Below are 14,221 nucleotides of genomic sequence, written 5' to 3'. Positions count from 1 at the left end.
GGCGGGCGAGGGCGCGCGCTTGCTCCCGCGCACACCCGCCTTGCGAGGTAGGCCGGGCGGGCCCGGCTCCTTCCGGGTTTGCAAGCAGCTCCAGCTCCGGCTGAGAGCCGGGGTCCTGCCCTGGCAGACGGCCGTGCCCGTGGAGCAGCCTGCCCCCGGGCGGCCGTGGGCCCGCGTTCGTCCCGCCCCGCGACCCTCTCGGAGACGCGCGTACCCAGGCGCAAGGCTGCCTGGCCTTCGCTTGCCTTCCGGAGGTGGATTCTGCGGTAGGGAGAGGAATCGGCGCAGCTCCCGATGTCGGGAGCAGGCCTCGTTCTGCAGAAGACGGTAAGAGGGGTCCTTCTCCACCGCGACCGCAGAGGAGAGGAACCCACAGCAGAGGGAATCGCTGGATCGAAGGGGGAAAAAAAAACCTTTGCCCAGAGCAATGGAGAATATCAAAAGGAAGAGCGGAAGAGCCTTCCGTGGCCTGGCTGGCTCCTAATGGAGCGGGCTGCCCCGAATCCTCAGCTTGGAAAATCTGCATCGCCATCCTCACCGTCGCCTTGAAGACGGGTGGACTTCAACTCCCAGAATTCTCCAGCCAGCCCTGCTGGCTGGAGAATTCTGGGAGTTGAAGTCCACCCATCTTCAAATTCCCAAGGTTGAGATCTAGCTGGTGATTTAAAAGAGGCAAATAATTACTTAAAGCTACAACGTTGAGAGGTGGGCGACAGTTAAAAAAAAAAAAAAAAAGTGCAGGCAGGGAGGGCTGTGAACCCCTCTTTTGAAATGGAACGGTGGAATTTTACTTCCACGTTGAACAAGCCCCGAAACACCCTGGGCATCTTTGGATCTCTCCGAACCACTGAGAAACCAGAGAGAGGCTTGGCAAAGGAGAGTGCATTGGAAGCAGACGTCTCTTATTTGGGCCTCCTGACGGAGCACTCCGGCTTCCAGCTTTAGGCTTTATTATTAGCATTTTAATAAAGGTGATGTTGGCATTTTTGCATGGCACCGGGGTCTCCTTTTGAAGATCAGGAAGCCGTGTTTTTCCTCTGAGCCAAAGCCATTTCCTTGGATGTGCAAAAACCAGCCTTTTCAGCAACCAGACAATAGGACTCTGAAGTCCTTGACTAAAGTTGCAAGTGTTAGAGAAACAAACCCGGGTGGGAAAGGAGATGCAATGTATTTTCAGGGCGTCTGTCTTTTCTCACATCTAATCAATGTCTTTTATTGTTTGATTTGTTGCTTTCTGACGCACAACACACATCAAATGTACGTATCATTTGTTTCTGTACCCTATATAAAGACTTGAACCCCCCCCCCTTTTAACGAAATGCCTTTTGCTTTGCCTGGTACGTGAGGTTCATACTGTGGGAGGGGCGGAAGAGCCACTTTGCAAAGAATTGGGTGTTTCTCCCTCAAATTCAGGGTTCTTGCCAGCTCCATGCCAACCCGGGCGCCGGAGTTTTACGGACGACCCTGGGAGACACTCAGTTCTGCCTCGTGGCCTCTCTTGGGGTTCCCCGAAGAAAGAGGCCCGCCCCGGGTCTCCCTGGGGAGCAGGGGCAGCGGTACCAGCACCTGTAGGTGAGGAACCAGCATAGGGTGGCGATGGCAGCGCCCACGACTTTGTGGCTGTAATCGTAGAGGTACACCACCGTGCAGGCCAGCAGGAAGTTCCAGAGGAGGAGGAGGAGGATGTTGAGGAGGAAGATGAGGCGCAGGGGGAGCCCGGCAGAGTGCCCCTGGGCCAGGTAGCGCCGGAAGACGGCCATCTCCTCCACCATGAGCAGGCAGCAGAAAGTGAGCAGGAAGGTGTGGTCCGAGACGTCGTACCCGTGCCACTTGTGGCCCTCGTGCAGGCACGTCCACTTGTCCGGGAGGCTGTTGACCAGGAGGCCCTCCGGCATGGGGTCAAAGCAGTAGCCAGTGAGGTTCTCGATCAGCAGGAAGGCTTTGGTGGCCCCCAGCCAGAGGCCGGCCCCCACCGCCAAGCGGGTGAGGTGCCGGGCAGTGAGCAGGACCTGGTGGGTGGGCAGGTAGACCACCAGCAGGATGAAGCCGCCTAGAAAGATGCAGGTCCAGCCCCAGGCAGACCTGACAAATTTTCTGTGGGGGAAGAAAAGGGGAGGGGGGTGAGAATCGGAGATCTGAGCGGGCCCGGGAGAACCAAGGCACGTGCCAGGGAGGAAAACAGCCAGGGGTCCGATGGGCAGGCTCACGTTGCCCTGCCCCACCTCACTATTGTGCTCCTTGCTCCTTGCAAGTCAGAGGCTGCGAACTAGATTTTTCATTCAATTTATGACAATGCAGCAAGGCAAAGAATTGCAAGACCATGTTAACGACTAGAGAATGGGCAATGGAAGAGATATTAATGAACCAACGTTGAAATCAAGTACGTTGTTACACGAAACTGGTAAGGACAGAGGAATGGAATAACCTTGGGTGACCTCGTGGTATTTGGTGGCGGGTAAAGAGGACTCAGTCCCCCAAGATTTCTGTTTCCTCCAAGCTGATCTCTGCCCCCACCATGCTTGCCCCCTCCCCGCCTTCATACATGGACACACAAGACCCCAGGGTCACTCACATGTTAAAGAAGTTGTGATGATTGGCAAAGATTGCCCGGGGATCCACGTAGAACTGAAGGAGGGGGCCGAAAATGACCACAGCCGCCAGCCAGAGGTGGTAAGCGCGACGGAGGCCTGGCACCCCCAGCAGCCAAGCGTACTGGTTGCTCCAGAAAACCACCAGGGCCTGGCCCAGGGCTTCGGCCCACCCGGCGCCCACGGCCAGCAGAGAAGAGGACCTCTTGGGGCCTGATCCCTCCGCCATCCCCTGCCCTCAGATCAGCCCACCCGAAGGAGGTTGCAAAGATGCCCCAGCCTCCTCTGCCGGGGGACGAAGAGGAAGCGAGTCAACAGAAAAACGTCGCACAGAACTGACACTCGGCAACAGCTGTGGGCACGTTGCCAAGCTCAGCGGGAACAGCTGATTGAAGGCAGAAGAAGAGAAGGACAGAATGGTGAACGGATTAGGGGTGCAGGGAGGGTGGCTGGGGAACACACACGGCCCCACGGTGTGTTCGAAGCCAACCCTGCACTCTGGGGAGGGAGGGGAAAAAAAGAGCAGAAATCCAAACAAATCAAATTTCAACCACTTTTATTGACACAGACAGCTGTTTGCATAACCCCTGAACAGAGATGTGCAGACCCTTCCTCCTACAAAACCAAGACTTGGAAATGAGCCCCAGGATGGCCCTCTCTTGCCCAGAAGGCTGGACACAGGGAAGGACGGAGGGCTCCTTCTCTCCAACTAGAGGAAACAAACCAGGATTTCTCCTGCTTACTCACACTTAAAGGCAACACGCAGCACTCCTTAGTTACCCGTTCAACCCATTAAAAAAAAAAAAAAGCAAAACTCTTCAGGTGCCGGAAAGGCACCCTGCAGAAGCCTGCCTGTTATATTTACAGAGGAGATAAGACCATACCTGTGACCATTTCAGAAATGGAGCAAATGATATGGAGTAGCCACACCAGGAACCCCCAAGCTGGGACCCCATGCAGCCATCTTCCCTAGAGAGGAAAAGGCTGAAGATGACAGCAACCCCCTGCCCGCTTCCAAAGAGGCCTGCCCCTGGAGAAGGAAGGGACAGAAAGGAGGTCTCCAGCTCTTGGGATGACTGAGGGCAACAGGGAAGAGGGAGATTTGGGGGCAGACGTGAAGCAAGGATACAGGAATGAGCATCTGAGTGAAGAGGAAGAGGCTGGCAGCTGCAAAGGAAGAACGAAACGTACTGCCCCCCATCTTTAGCTCAACTCTCCCTCTGCCACAATTTATAAAAGCAGATGACATTTTCCTGTCACCCTAGGAATATCCTGCAAGGTCCAGAGAATCCTGGGGGTCAGCAAGCACGTGCCAGCCCTCTTCAAACAAAGGGGGAGCCGTTTCAGTCATCCTAGAACAGTGTTTTTTCAGTCTTGGCAACTTGAAGATGTGTGGACTTCAACTCTCAGAATTCCCCAGCCAGCCATGCTGGCTGGGGAATTCCGGGAGTTGAAGTCCACACATCTTCAAGCAGCCAAGGTTGAGAAACACCAACCTAGAGGATCTTCCGAAGGCAAGGGATCTGCCAGGATTTGAAGACCGCACGCAGCTGCGTGCTACACAAGTCACCTCTCAGCTGCTCAGACCCAGAGAAAAGATATTTTTCCATTCCCTGCTAAGAGCCAGAACGAGGAAAAGTCTTACAAGGTGCCCAGAAGAGGCATGAAAGGATCTAGTTGCTCTCCATCTCCTTCCCAAAGGTGGCCAGCAATCATATACGCTGCTGAGGCCATTCTACAGGGAGGCAGGGGGAGCCCCCGCCCAGAGCCAGCTAGGACTGACTGCTGTTGGGGCAGTCTCACTTCATGATTTTAGACCCCCCAACAGGTTTCATTCCGAGGGCTGACTGATGCCAGTGTGCCCGGCCTTAGCCCTCCAGATGTTGTGGGCTTCGATGCCCCTCACCCCATGGCGGCAGGCCCGCTCGGCCGTCAGACCAGGCTCTGCGGGACCGACGGCCAGCTCAGCTGGAGGGCTCCAGAGTCAGCCAAGCACAGACAAAGAAATCCAGCTGTGTTATTCTTGTTATTTCTTTTGCCTGCAAACTTTTTTTTTTGTTTCTTGTCATCGGACTAAGGATCCTTACGAGCTGGGCACGGAATGATGCCCATGCCCTCAAGCCAATCGTGCCCCGGGTTTCAGAGATGGAATTGCTATAACCTGGGGGGTGGGGGATGCATTAACACGAAGCTGTCGCCTTCCCACCCTCTCAAACACGCTCAAGCCATTGGCAACACAAGGCGTATTTCCCCCCCCCCCCTCACTCCTTAGCAAGTCCAAGACTGGAGAAGAGTGGCAAGCAGCAAGGAAAGGCTACTGGTGGGGATCTCCTGCCACCTTGTGGTACTTTTCTCTCGTCGTTAGAAGCTGCTCGGGGGCTCCAAGATCATCTTCATCATATTCTGTTTGGTGATATTCCCAGAGACACACGTTTCCGTCCCACTGTGTGAGAGAGAGGGAGAGAGGGAGAAGTTCTTCATTGTTTCTATCCGGGGATGACAAAGTCTGTCAAGGGCTCTGCTGTGCCGGTTTAAGACACGACAGTGCCTGGATTTGAACAATGTACGAGAAAAGGCTAAAAAGCTAAAAGGTAATTCAGCACATTGTGGGAACCAGGAATTGTCACACATGCTGTGTGAACTAAGCTGTCCCATTAAGCCAGAGGCTTTCTGCCTTGTTTAGGCATAACATGCTATGTGAACACAGCAATTGTGTTTTGTGAGCCCCAATCTAGGGTTTAGTCACAAAGTCACATTTGGGGGGGGGGAGGTGCCAGGAAAACACAAGAGGCCCCCAAGCAACAGGCTACTTGGACGGTCCGAGTCCCTCAACTGTAACCAACTGGGTCCTCGTCCAAGGTCTGTCTCAGTGTTTCTCAAGCTTGGCCACTTGAAGACGTGTGGATTTCAACTCCCAGAATTCTTGAAGCTGAAGTCCACACATCTTCACGTGCCCAAGGTTGAGAAACAGCGGTCTATCTGATCTCACAATATGGGGCACATGTCCTCCAACCCACAAACAACCATGTCTGCACCCCAACCTCAGCCCAGGAGGTCCTGATCCAGCTTCCCTCTTCTTCAACCTTCATAAAGGTACGACGTAGGGGCTTCTCAATGATTAAGTTCTGCTCCAGCTGTTGGCTATGGTCTCTTGCCCCACAGCTGCAGGGGCTCCAGGGGAGCACACCAGCCCCTTGCATTGGGCAGAGGGAAGCCACTGGGGTGATTAGAATTCAAAGCGACTCACCCTGCTGACAATTTGACCCAAAGGCCAGACAGAAATAAAATGCTGTAAAGAACTTGGAGCACTCTTACTAGAAAAAGGTGCCTTTCCCAACGCCTCTGGACAGGCCGTAAAACGAACAAATGCAGCCCCGCAAAATGGGCTGCTCCTCCTCTGGGAGCCAATCAGAGCAAAAAGAAAGCAGGGCTCCCATTCCTCCTCCCCCATCTGTTCCCAATACTTGCCGAGCTACTGACAATCTTCTCCTCGTAGGGATGCCAACTCACATCCCGGACGCACGCTTGGTGATTGATCAGTTTCTTCACAATGAGGCCGCTCAGGAGATCATACACTAGGGGGGTGGGAGGGGAGAAGAGAGGAGCATCAGCAGCAATGTCGGGCAAGAGAGAAGGGGAGAGGGCCCAGAGCCCCGGAGGGCGTTGGGCTGCTCCAAGATCTGACAGGAGGCTCTGGGTGGGTCAGACACCAGACAGCCAAATTAAAGAGAGGGATCCCCAAATCTTTTGAGCACAGATAACCCGGACGTTTCTGAGATCCTGCTTGCCCTTTACATCGCTCTGTCAGCGCAATGGCCCCCCCAAGCCCTGATTTAAAAGAATAAGAACACTGAAGAGAACGTTTCACATCTTCACATTTTCCAACCCCCACCCTTGGACCAATACCATTTGAGGGACTTTTACTTGGGAGGAATGTCTGTGTCACCGGCTGAACGGTGGATTCCCTCTCTTCCCCACCCAACTTCTCTACTCAAGCCAACCGCTGTAGCCCGCCACCCCCACCCCCGGTGTGTCCTCTCCCCAGGCCCCGAGGGTGCCCAGCCACTCACCTACCACCTGCCCTGTGGAGCACCCGCTGTAAATGTACTGCTGCCCCGTGCTATGCGGAGGGGAGAAACGACAGCGGATCAGCGTGTGCAGCACTCCGTGGCCCCGGTAGGTCATGAGGGAAGTGTCGCCTGGGAGCTTTGATTTGCGCTGGGCTGGGGAGGGAAAGGAAGGAAAGACGTAAGGAAGGGCTAGACGGAGGTTGTCCTCAGCATGCGCGCGCCCTGCACCCACCCCCTGCACCCACCCCAGCTCCCCCTGGGACAGCGCACCTTTCTTAGGCACCTGTTGCCAGCGATAATCCCAGTTCTGCTGAGTGACTGCGTGCCGGGATGCCTCCAGGCCCTCCTGCCCTGAGAATTTGCGCATGTCCCACAGCTTAATTGTCTGGTCCTTGGAGTTAGAGATGAGGTACCGAGCGTCCCCCTGAGAGAGGAGGAGAACAGCAGCTTAAGGAACCGTCTTGACTCATCTGGCCTTAAAAAAACACCTTCTTTCCTGTAGGGGCATCTCTAAAGGGCAACAGCTGGAGGACCAAAAAAGCCTTAATTTGGGGTTTTCTTGGCGTCCTAGGAGGATTCATCCACTTTTGGCGTGCGTCTTCCATTAAAAAGTACCGGACTCTCTCAACAGTAGCTGTGCTTTTGCTAGGCGTTCAAAGGAGTTCGCTGCACAACCATCCAGATCCCATGCACTTTTTTTTTTAAAAAGGAAACTAAATAATCAGGTCATGCAGAATCTGTTTTGAGAACTTTAAAAGGGAAACAGGGAAAAGGGAAACATCCCCGAGATGCTTTAGGCCAGTGTTTCTCAACCTCAGCCACTTTAAGATGGGTGGACTTCAACCCCCAGAATTTTCTAGCCAGCATGGCTGTCTGGGGAATTCAGGGAGTTGAAGTCCACACCTCTTAAAGTGGCTGAGGTTGAGAAACACTGCGCTAGGGCAAGAGGGAGCCATGCCTACTTTGCTGTCGATGAAGGTGATGCCATCCTGGTGACCTGCCAAGATCCCCACAGGCCGGGGCTCATCCTCTCTCATGGTGCGCCGGTCCCACACTTTGCAGATGGCATCGTCACCCCCCGAGAACAGAATGTGGCAACTATTGTCAGCAAACGCAACGGCATTCACGTCATCTTCATGGGCCTCAATCTGTGGAAAGGGAGCAAATGGAACAGAGGGGCAAGGAGCGGATGAGATTTCAGTGGGAAAGTACATGCCTTCTGACTCCAGATACCGTTTTTCCCAAAAACACATCTGATGGACTTCAACGAGAACCCCTGCCCACTTGCCCCAAAAGGCTGCTGCTAAACAGAGGGGGCCACATCAGGCAGCACAGAGGAGTTCTGGAGGATCCACTTAAGATTTCTGGGCACTCCAGCCAGCTCTGCAGCCTCAGATGATGCTTCCCTCAGCCAGATGGACAACGAGCTAGACTTCGGTACTTCAGAAAGGACTAGCCCAGCCCAGCCCAGCCCAGCCCAGCCCAGCAGTACCTTGAGCGTTCGCTTATTCTGCTCCATGTCAAACACATAGACACAGCCGTAGTTAGCCCTATGGAGTGGGTAGAGAAGAAAGACAATGTGGGGTGGCATGCGGAAGTCAAGCTGAGGGACTTATGCAGCAGCCCTGCACAGGAGGAGAATGTCTGAGTAGCAAAGATCGATGTGTTTTAACTCAGTCACAGTATTTCTACTTTGCCTTTGGGATTCAAATGGGCCTACAAAACAAAGGCTCAAAGTGGGTTGCTTTCATCCGCCACTAAGGAAGAGCCAGCAGACAGAGGGGCGTTGCTGCCTTGCCTCCAAGCCAACGAGGAGCTGAGAGAGATGGCTGCGGGGTGGAAGGAGCCCGGTGGCAGGACATCCCCAGAAAACTCTTGGCCAACAGAGCTTGGCTAGAAGATCTTTCCTCCAAAGGCTCAGAGCAGGAAAGGTTCACGGGGGCCCTGCGCTGTGGGAGAGATGCCGTTCAGACTGGCCGGCTTACCCGCCAAGCACTTCCCTTCCATCTGAGGAGACCGCGAGGGAAAAAACAGCAAAGCGGCGTTCGTCGGGCCTGCAAAGAAGAGAATGGCATGATACCAGATGCTGGGTCTCTTTCAGTCAAGGGGGCTGGCTGGGCTCTCCTCTTTACCTCAAATCCAGTGCCGTCTGGGTCTCGCTCTCACCGAAGATGTTGCAGATGTGAACTAAGAGAGAAGGGAGCAAGGGAGTCTGTAGTACATACTACCTGAATGCACCAGCTTTCCAGAAGAGCCATACTCACTATAGTCTGACCAACTGGAGTAGAGGAAATGGGTCCCGTCTGGAGTAAAGGCTACGTCCAGCACGCTCCAGCCTACATCTCGGGCTTTGATACTCCGGAAGTTCCGGAAGGCTCCATAGGCACAGTCATATAAGCGGATCCGCTGGTCTAAGAGCGAAAACAGGGAACAGAAGTCGTTTCTGTGCACAATGCCCAGCAGCCAAGCATTTCAGCCTGGCTGCAGGACTACTGCCTCGGTCCTCCCCTCTTCTTGCGTACATACCACACTAGCATATTTTACAGTGGCTCCATCCACTTGGCTAAACTATGACTGATTACACCTGAGTTTTCTGAATAAACCACAGCTGGCTGGATTCACAAAATACACTGAGGAATAAGCCAGGACCGATGAACCACAATGGCTGGGTTCATACAACACCCTGAGCTAACTGTTCCAGGGTCAAACACTATTAGAGAACTCTGACCCAATTTTATCATGAGCTCCAGTTCATTCCAGGACTTTGCTGACTGATCTCTGTGGTAGCCGAAAACGGAATATCCCTCTTGGTTAAGAGTGCAAAAAGACGGCAAGAACCGTGATGGAGGGATCAAGGCCTCTCTTCTCCAGCATTCTGTTCCCAAAAAGACCAAGCAAAGACGACATTCTAAAAAAAAGATTCCTATTGTAGATCAAGTCTGCGAAGTACCTTGACAAGCAGTTACAAAGAGCTGTCCATCACGGGAATAGATTCCACAGAAGGCTTTCTGGGAATAGGAGTCTGTGAAGGTCAAGTGATTGGGAAGGAAGCTGGAAGAAGAGCAGAGATGAGGCATAGATTATTCTGGCAGAGATTCTCTTCTAAAATCACTTGTCTGTTTCTTGCCTGAGAATTTACACACACACACAGACGATCTCTCTTATCGGATACTTACTGTGACACCATCCGCGAACACTCCCCAGCAGAGAAACTGCTGTTATGACAAAGGCCTCGCTCTCTCTGTGGGAAAGGAAAAGGGGGAAAATTGTATCTATCTTCTCATGATCTATTCTAGGAGCAGGAAAACAAGGGAAAACAACCCAGAAAGCCAAAGTTAGTATCACATTTTGTTAGGGGAAAGAATTACCAGAGTCTGACAGAAGCTTCTTTTTTTAGTACCAAAGTAGCCCAAGGACATGACTCTGAAATCTTCCCCTTCATTTCTTGCTGAAATGCAAGATTCTACCTATGAACAAGGTCTTCACTGGCATGGCCTTTTCTGAATCCCCAAAGCACTTCTGGGGCAAAACTGAAAGTCATGTATTTAGCAATAAGCCCACGTGGCAGGAAACAGGAGAACACGTCTCAAAGAGCAGACTTGAGCTGCACCCTCACAATCGGATTGCGGGAGGGACTATACTTTTCATATCAGAGGCCCTGCTTCCAGACCAGATCAATTTTAAATTAAGGCCTGCTTTTGAAGCCGCTTTCCCCCATCTTGATTCCACCCTCCACTCTGAAGCCAAGATGAACCAATCTGTTTCCAAGATCTCAGAAGAGCAAAACAGGACACCTGGCAAAGAAGCCTTGGGATGCTACGGTCACCTCGCACTGGGCCAAGCCTGCCTGTTGCTAGCTGGATGCGTGTTTTGATCTCGTTGCACTCCAGATCACGAGTATCTGGTGTCAAATCCACTGCAGAAGATCAAGAGAAAGAAAGAGACTGCATATAAAATAGCCCTAGGCAAACTTAGGATATTTTTATGGATGTAGCCAGGAAAACTTAATCCTCAGCCTTGGGTTTATCTAAGTCAGAGACTGTCTGAATGTTGGGTGTTGTGCCTGAGGTCTAATTTAGTGTTTAGACAGAATTCTGGATCACAAACACCCTGGCTAGGACACAATAAGATCAGACTTTTCAGAGTGGGGAGAGAAAATACAACATTCAGAATTCTGAGGTCTAATCTTGCATAACGAGCTTTCCTCAAATATGAAGCCTGACCTTATTAACTTTTGTTTATTACTATTACGTAAACTCAAAGGAGTGCATCTGCATGAAGAAAACAATACTTGGCTTCTTTAGCAGAAGTCTTGGTGATACCTGGGGGTTTGTACTGATCTCCTAATCGTCCTTCCCAAGCACTGTCAGTGTCATCTTCTGAATCAGAAAGCGCCTGGAACACCTGAGCACCGGCTGTTCCCCCTCCCTGCATCAGGTGAAACTGTCCTCTGAGGAGAATAGGAAGGAGACAAAGAGGAGTATTAGGAATTACAAATCCATTGCTTCATGAACTATTTCCCCATAGTACATTCACAAGTAAAAAGGAAGCGAGCAACATTTTTGTTTCCTGTTCCCTCTCCTTCTCCAATAATTTTAACTGAGCAGCCATGGAATTATTTCATCTGAAGCAAATGCTGTTCTGAAGGCTCCAAGGAAAAACTTAAGAAAAATGAAACATAACTCAGCTTTCAGAGACAAGAATCATTACACAAGGATGAATGAATACAACGAGTCACCATATTATTTTATTCTCCACATGAAGTTTGGACATTAAAATGGAAGCTGGTCTCAAGTTTTCCACAGTGATGTAAAATAAGCACATGACTGCAAATTGGGAGATGGAATTATCCCACTTTAATAGGGATAATAGCCATGCCCAGAAATTTCATGCCCACTAACATGTGCATTACCAAGTAGCAACAGTAAGAACAGACCACGGAACAACAGACTGGTTTAAGATTGGGAAAGGAGTACGGCAGGGCTGTATACTCTCACCCTACCTATTCAACTTGTATGCAGAACACATCATGCGACAAGCTGGCCTTGAGGAATCCAAGGCTGGAGTTAAAATCTCTGGAAGAAACATTAACAATCTCAGATATGCAGATGATACCACTTTGATGGCTGAAAGCGAAGAGGAACTGAGGAGCCTTATGATGAAGGTGAAAGAAGGTGAAGGTGAAGGTGAAAGAAGAAAGTGCAAAAGCTGGTTTGCAGCTAAACCTCAAAAAAACCAAGATTATGGCAACCAGCTTGATTGATAACTGGCAAATAGAGGGAGAAAATGTAGAAGCAGTGAAAGACTTTGTATTCCTAGGTGCAAAGATTACTGCAGATGCTGACTGCAGTCAGGAAATCAGAAGACGCTTAATCCTTGGGAGAAGAGCAATGACAAATCTCGATAAAATAGTTAAGAGCAGAGACATCACACTGACAACAAAGGCCCGCATAGTTAAAGCAATGGTGTTCCCTGTAGTAACATATGGCTGTGAGAGCTGGACCATAAGGAAGGCTGAGCGAAGGAAGATCGATGCTTTTGAACTGTGGTGTTGGAGGAAAATTCTGAGAGTGCCTTGGACTGCAAGAAGATCCAACCAGTCCATCCTCCAGGAAATCAAGCCAGACTGCTCACTTGAGGGAATGATATTAAAGGCAAAACTGAAATACTTTGGCCACATCATGAGAAGACAGGACACCCTGGAGAAGATGCTGATGCTAGGGAGAGTGGAAGGCAAAAGGAAGAGGGGCCGACCAAGGGCAAGATGGATGGATGATATTCTAGAGGTGACGGACTCATCCCTGGGGGAGCTGGGGGTGTTGACGACTGACAGGAAGCTCTGGCCTGGGCTGGTCCATGAAGTCACGAAGAGTCAGAAGCGACTAAACGAATAAACAACAACAACATGTGCATTACCAGTTGAATAAATTTTCCCCAATCCTATGCTTAGCAGGAAATGGGCTATACTGGATGCAGCACCAAATGAAATCTCTGAAGTTGCACACTATTTTCCTGACAAGTCTCTGCCAAATCAGCAGGTAGCTGAGATGCTGAAATTGAACACACAAATGTTTTCTTGACAGAAAGCTAATCAATCAGAAAAGCTTGGATTTGTCTGAGTATGCAGCTGCTTTGAGTCTTGTATTTCACATGTTGAAAAGGCATGAAGGATGGCCCTGGGATCCTTCCAAGTTCAAGATCATTACAAAAACCAGACAAGGGAAGTGTCAAAGAGAAATGTCTTCCTTCCTAGCTAGTCCACGCTGTCCACAATAAATAGTTGTATTTCTTCTGTCCTTCATATGTATTTGATCCCTTTCCTTGGTCAAATTTCTATAAGTGTAGAAGTACTGACTGAATTTTATTTTAAATGCTTACAAATTTCTCCCATCCTATGGAACGTAGGTAGAAGCACATGCCCCATCAAAACTGAATGCCGAGAGTGGGTGCAAAGGCACGAACATGAATTCTTCCTCCACAAGAAAATATAACAATGTTAAGGGATTGGTAACATTAAGGTGGGCAGCCCCTATTACGGGACCCAACATACACACCATTGGTTTCCGGCGAGAGTCCAACCTAACGGTTAGGAGAGCAGTTAAACCTAAACCATGACTCCGATGACCATCATGTATTCTTTCCGTGATTTACGTGTTTTATGAGAAGCACACAACCCTCGCTCGGCGGTCCAGCCAACGTTATTAAACGTACTCGTTAGCTCCTTGAGGAAAATATTTGATATGCTGTTCCCCAGGTATGCACCTCCTGTTCAAAAATCCCTAGCGGCTCAGTAGAAAATCGATCACAGCAAGAGCTTTCCAGGAACGCCTCGTGCAGCTCCACGCCAAATAGACTCCGCTTCAGATTCCACTTACTGAGTCCGTCTTCTTCATCCAGATCACCAGTTCGGGCGGGAGGGACAGGCCCAGTTCCTCTCCATTGCCTGCCTTGACAGAACTCCTGTGCTTGGAAGGAGGGCTTGCTCCCTGGCCTCCTCAAGGTGCCCTGCGTGCATCCTAAGGCGGGCACGGCCCGGGAACAGAATCCTTCTCCCAGGAGGTATCCCCTAGCCACGACGGGAAAGAAAGGGGCCGGGGGGAGGCGAGTTACCTGCGCAGTAGGTATGCCAGTACCTGGGCCAGATCCACATCTTCGTCGTCCTCGTCCTCGCTGCGCAGGATCCCCGAGTCCCTCCGAGACCAGGCGCCTTGGTTATCCCGGCCCCCAGAGCCAGCGCTGCTACTGCTGCGGGAGCCCATGTCTTAGGGCATTCTCCAGGGGTGCCAAAGACACACACTGCCCTCCTGGTGTTCAGAAATGAGACTGTGGTGAAAGAGAAAATCCCGCACCAGTGAACTTTGCCAGGCAGGCAGGAGAGCAAGGCGGGCTTCTTCCCGTCACGTGGCAAAGCCGCTCACCGACCGAGTCCCTTCCTAGGGAGGCCTAGGAGTGTCCCCACCACCCCGGGCCTCGGAGCGTCCAGAGACCAAAGGACGGGCTCCCCCGTTCCCACGGCCTCCCTGTTCCCCCCATACCCGGTCCCCTAACTTCGACCCCCCCGTG

At 51.4% G+C, this 14,221-nt stretch overlaps 2 protein-coding genes across 5 annotated transcripts; both read right to left on the bottom strand.

The window, feature by feature from the left end:
* Positions 1–1,475: 1,475 nt before the first annotated feature.
* On the bottom strand, positions 1,476–2,870 carry FITM1 (fat storage inducing transmembrane protein 1). The gene is made up of 2 exons (XM_063301586.1): positions 2,573–2,870; positions 1,476–2,094 (listed from the first exon to the last, which is right to left on the bottom strand). The coding sequence occupies exons 1-2, from the start codon at positions 2,815–2,817 to the stop codon at positions 1,476–1,478; spliced, it is 864 nt and encodes a 287-aa protein (XP_063157656.1). The 5' UTR covers positions 2,818–2,870.
* A 257-nt stretch (positions 2,871–3,127) lies between these two features.
* DCAF11 (DDB1 and CUL4 associated factor 11) lies at positions 3,128–13,981 on the bottom strand. Of its 4 annotated transcripts, none has more exons than XM_063301582.1 (14): positions 13,769–13,981; positions 10,981–11,108; positions 10,453–10,574; positions 9,835–9,899; positions 9,609–9,709; positions 8,923–9,069; positions 8,791–8,845; positions 8,644–8,712; positions 8,151–8,208; positions 7,621–7,806; positions 6,929–7,082; positions 6,659–6,811; positions 6,057–6,163; positions 3,128–5,031 (listed from the first exon to the last, which is right to left on the bottom strand). In XM_063301582.1, the coding sequence occupies exons 1-14, from the start codon at positions 13,915–13,917 to the stop codon at positions 4,903–4,905; spliced, it is 1,623 nt and encodes a 540-aa protein (XP_063157652.1). In that variant the 5' UTR covers positions 13,918–13,981; the 3' UTR covers positions 3,128–4,902. The 4 variants fall into 4 exon arrangements, with proteins under 4 accessions (XP_063157652.1, XP_063157653.1, XP_063157654.1 ...); XM_063301583.1 differs by having other exon boundaries at positions 3,128–5,035; positions 6,061–6,163; XM_063301584.1 differs by having other exon boundaries at positions 13,792–13,949.
* Between the last annotated feature and the right edge of the window lie 240 nt (positions 13,982–14,221).

The sequence above is a fragment of the Candoia aspera genome, chromosome 4 (genome assembly GCF_035149785.1).
Source record: "Candoia aspera isolate rCanAsp1 chromosome 4, rCanAsp1.hap2, whole genome shotgun sequence".
NCBI classification, from domain to species: domain Eukaryota; kingdom Metazoa; phylum Chordata; class Lepidosauria; order Squamata; family Boidae; genus Candoia; species Candoia aspera.
This window is presented reverse-complemented; position numbering and strand designations above follow the sequence as displayed.

What these genes read in the sequence shown, in the direction of transcription:
- FITM1 (XM_063301586.1), bottom strand. Translation starts at nt 2,817, where the DNA reads ATGGCGGAGGGATCAGGCCCCAAGAGGTCCTCTTCTCTGCTGGCCGTG. An exon ending in CATCACAACTTCTTTAACAT is followed by an intron (nt 2,095 to 2,572) that starts GTGAGTGACCCT and finishes CTTCCCCCACAG; the next exon opens with AAAATTTGTCAGGTCTGCCT.
- DCAF11 (XM_063301582.1), bottom strand. Translation starts at nt 13,917, where the DNA reads ATGGGCTCCCGCAGCAGTAGCAGCGCTGGCTCTGGGGGCCGGGATAAC. An exon ending in AGATCAGTACAAACCCCCAG is followed by an intron (nt 10,575 to 10,980) that starts GTATCACCAAGA and finishes GATCTTCTGCAG; the next exon opens with TGGATTTGACACCAGATACT. An exon ending in GGAAGGGAAGTGCTTGGCGG is followed by an intron (nt 8,209 to 8,643) that starts GTAAGCCGGCCA and finishes CCCACTCCATAG; the next exon opens with GGCTAACTACGGCTGTGTCT.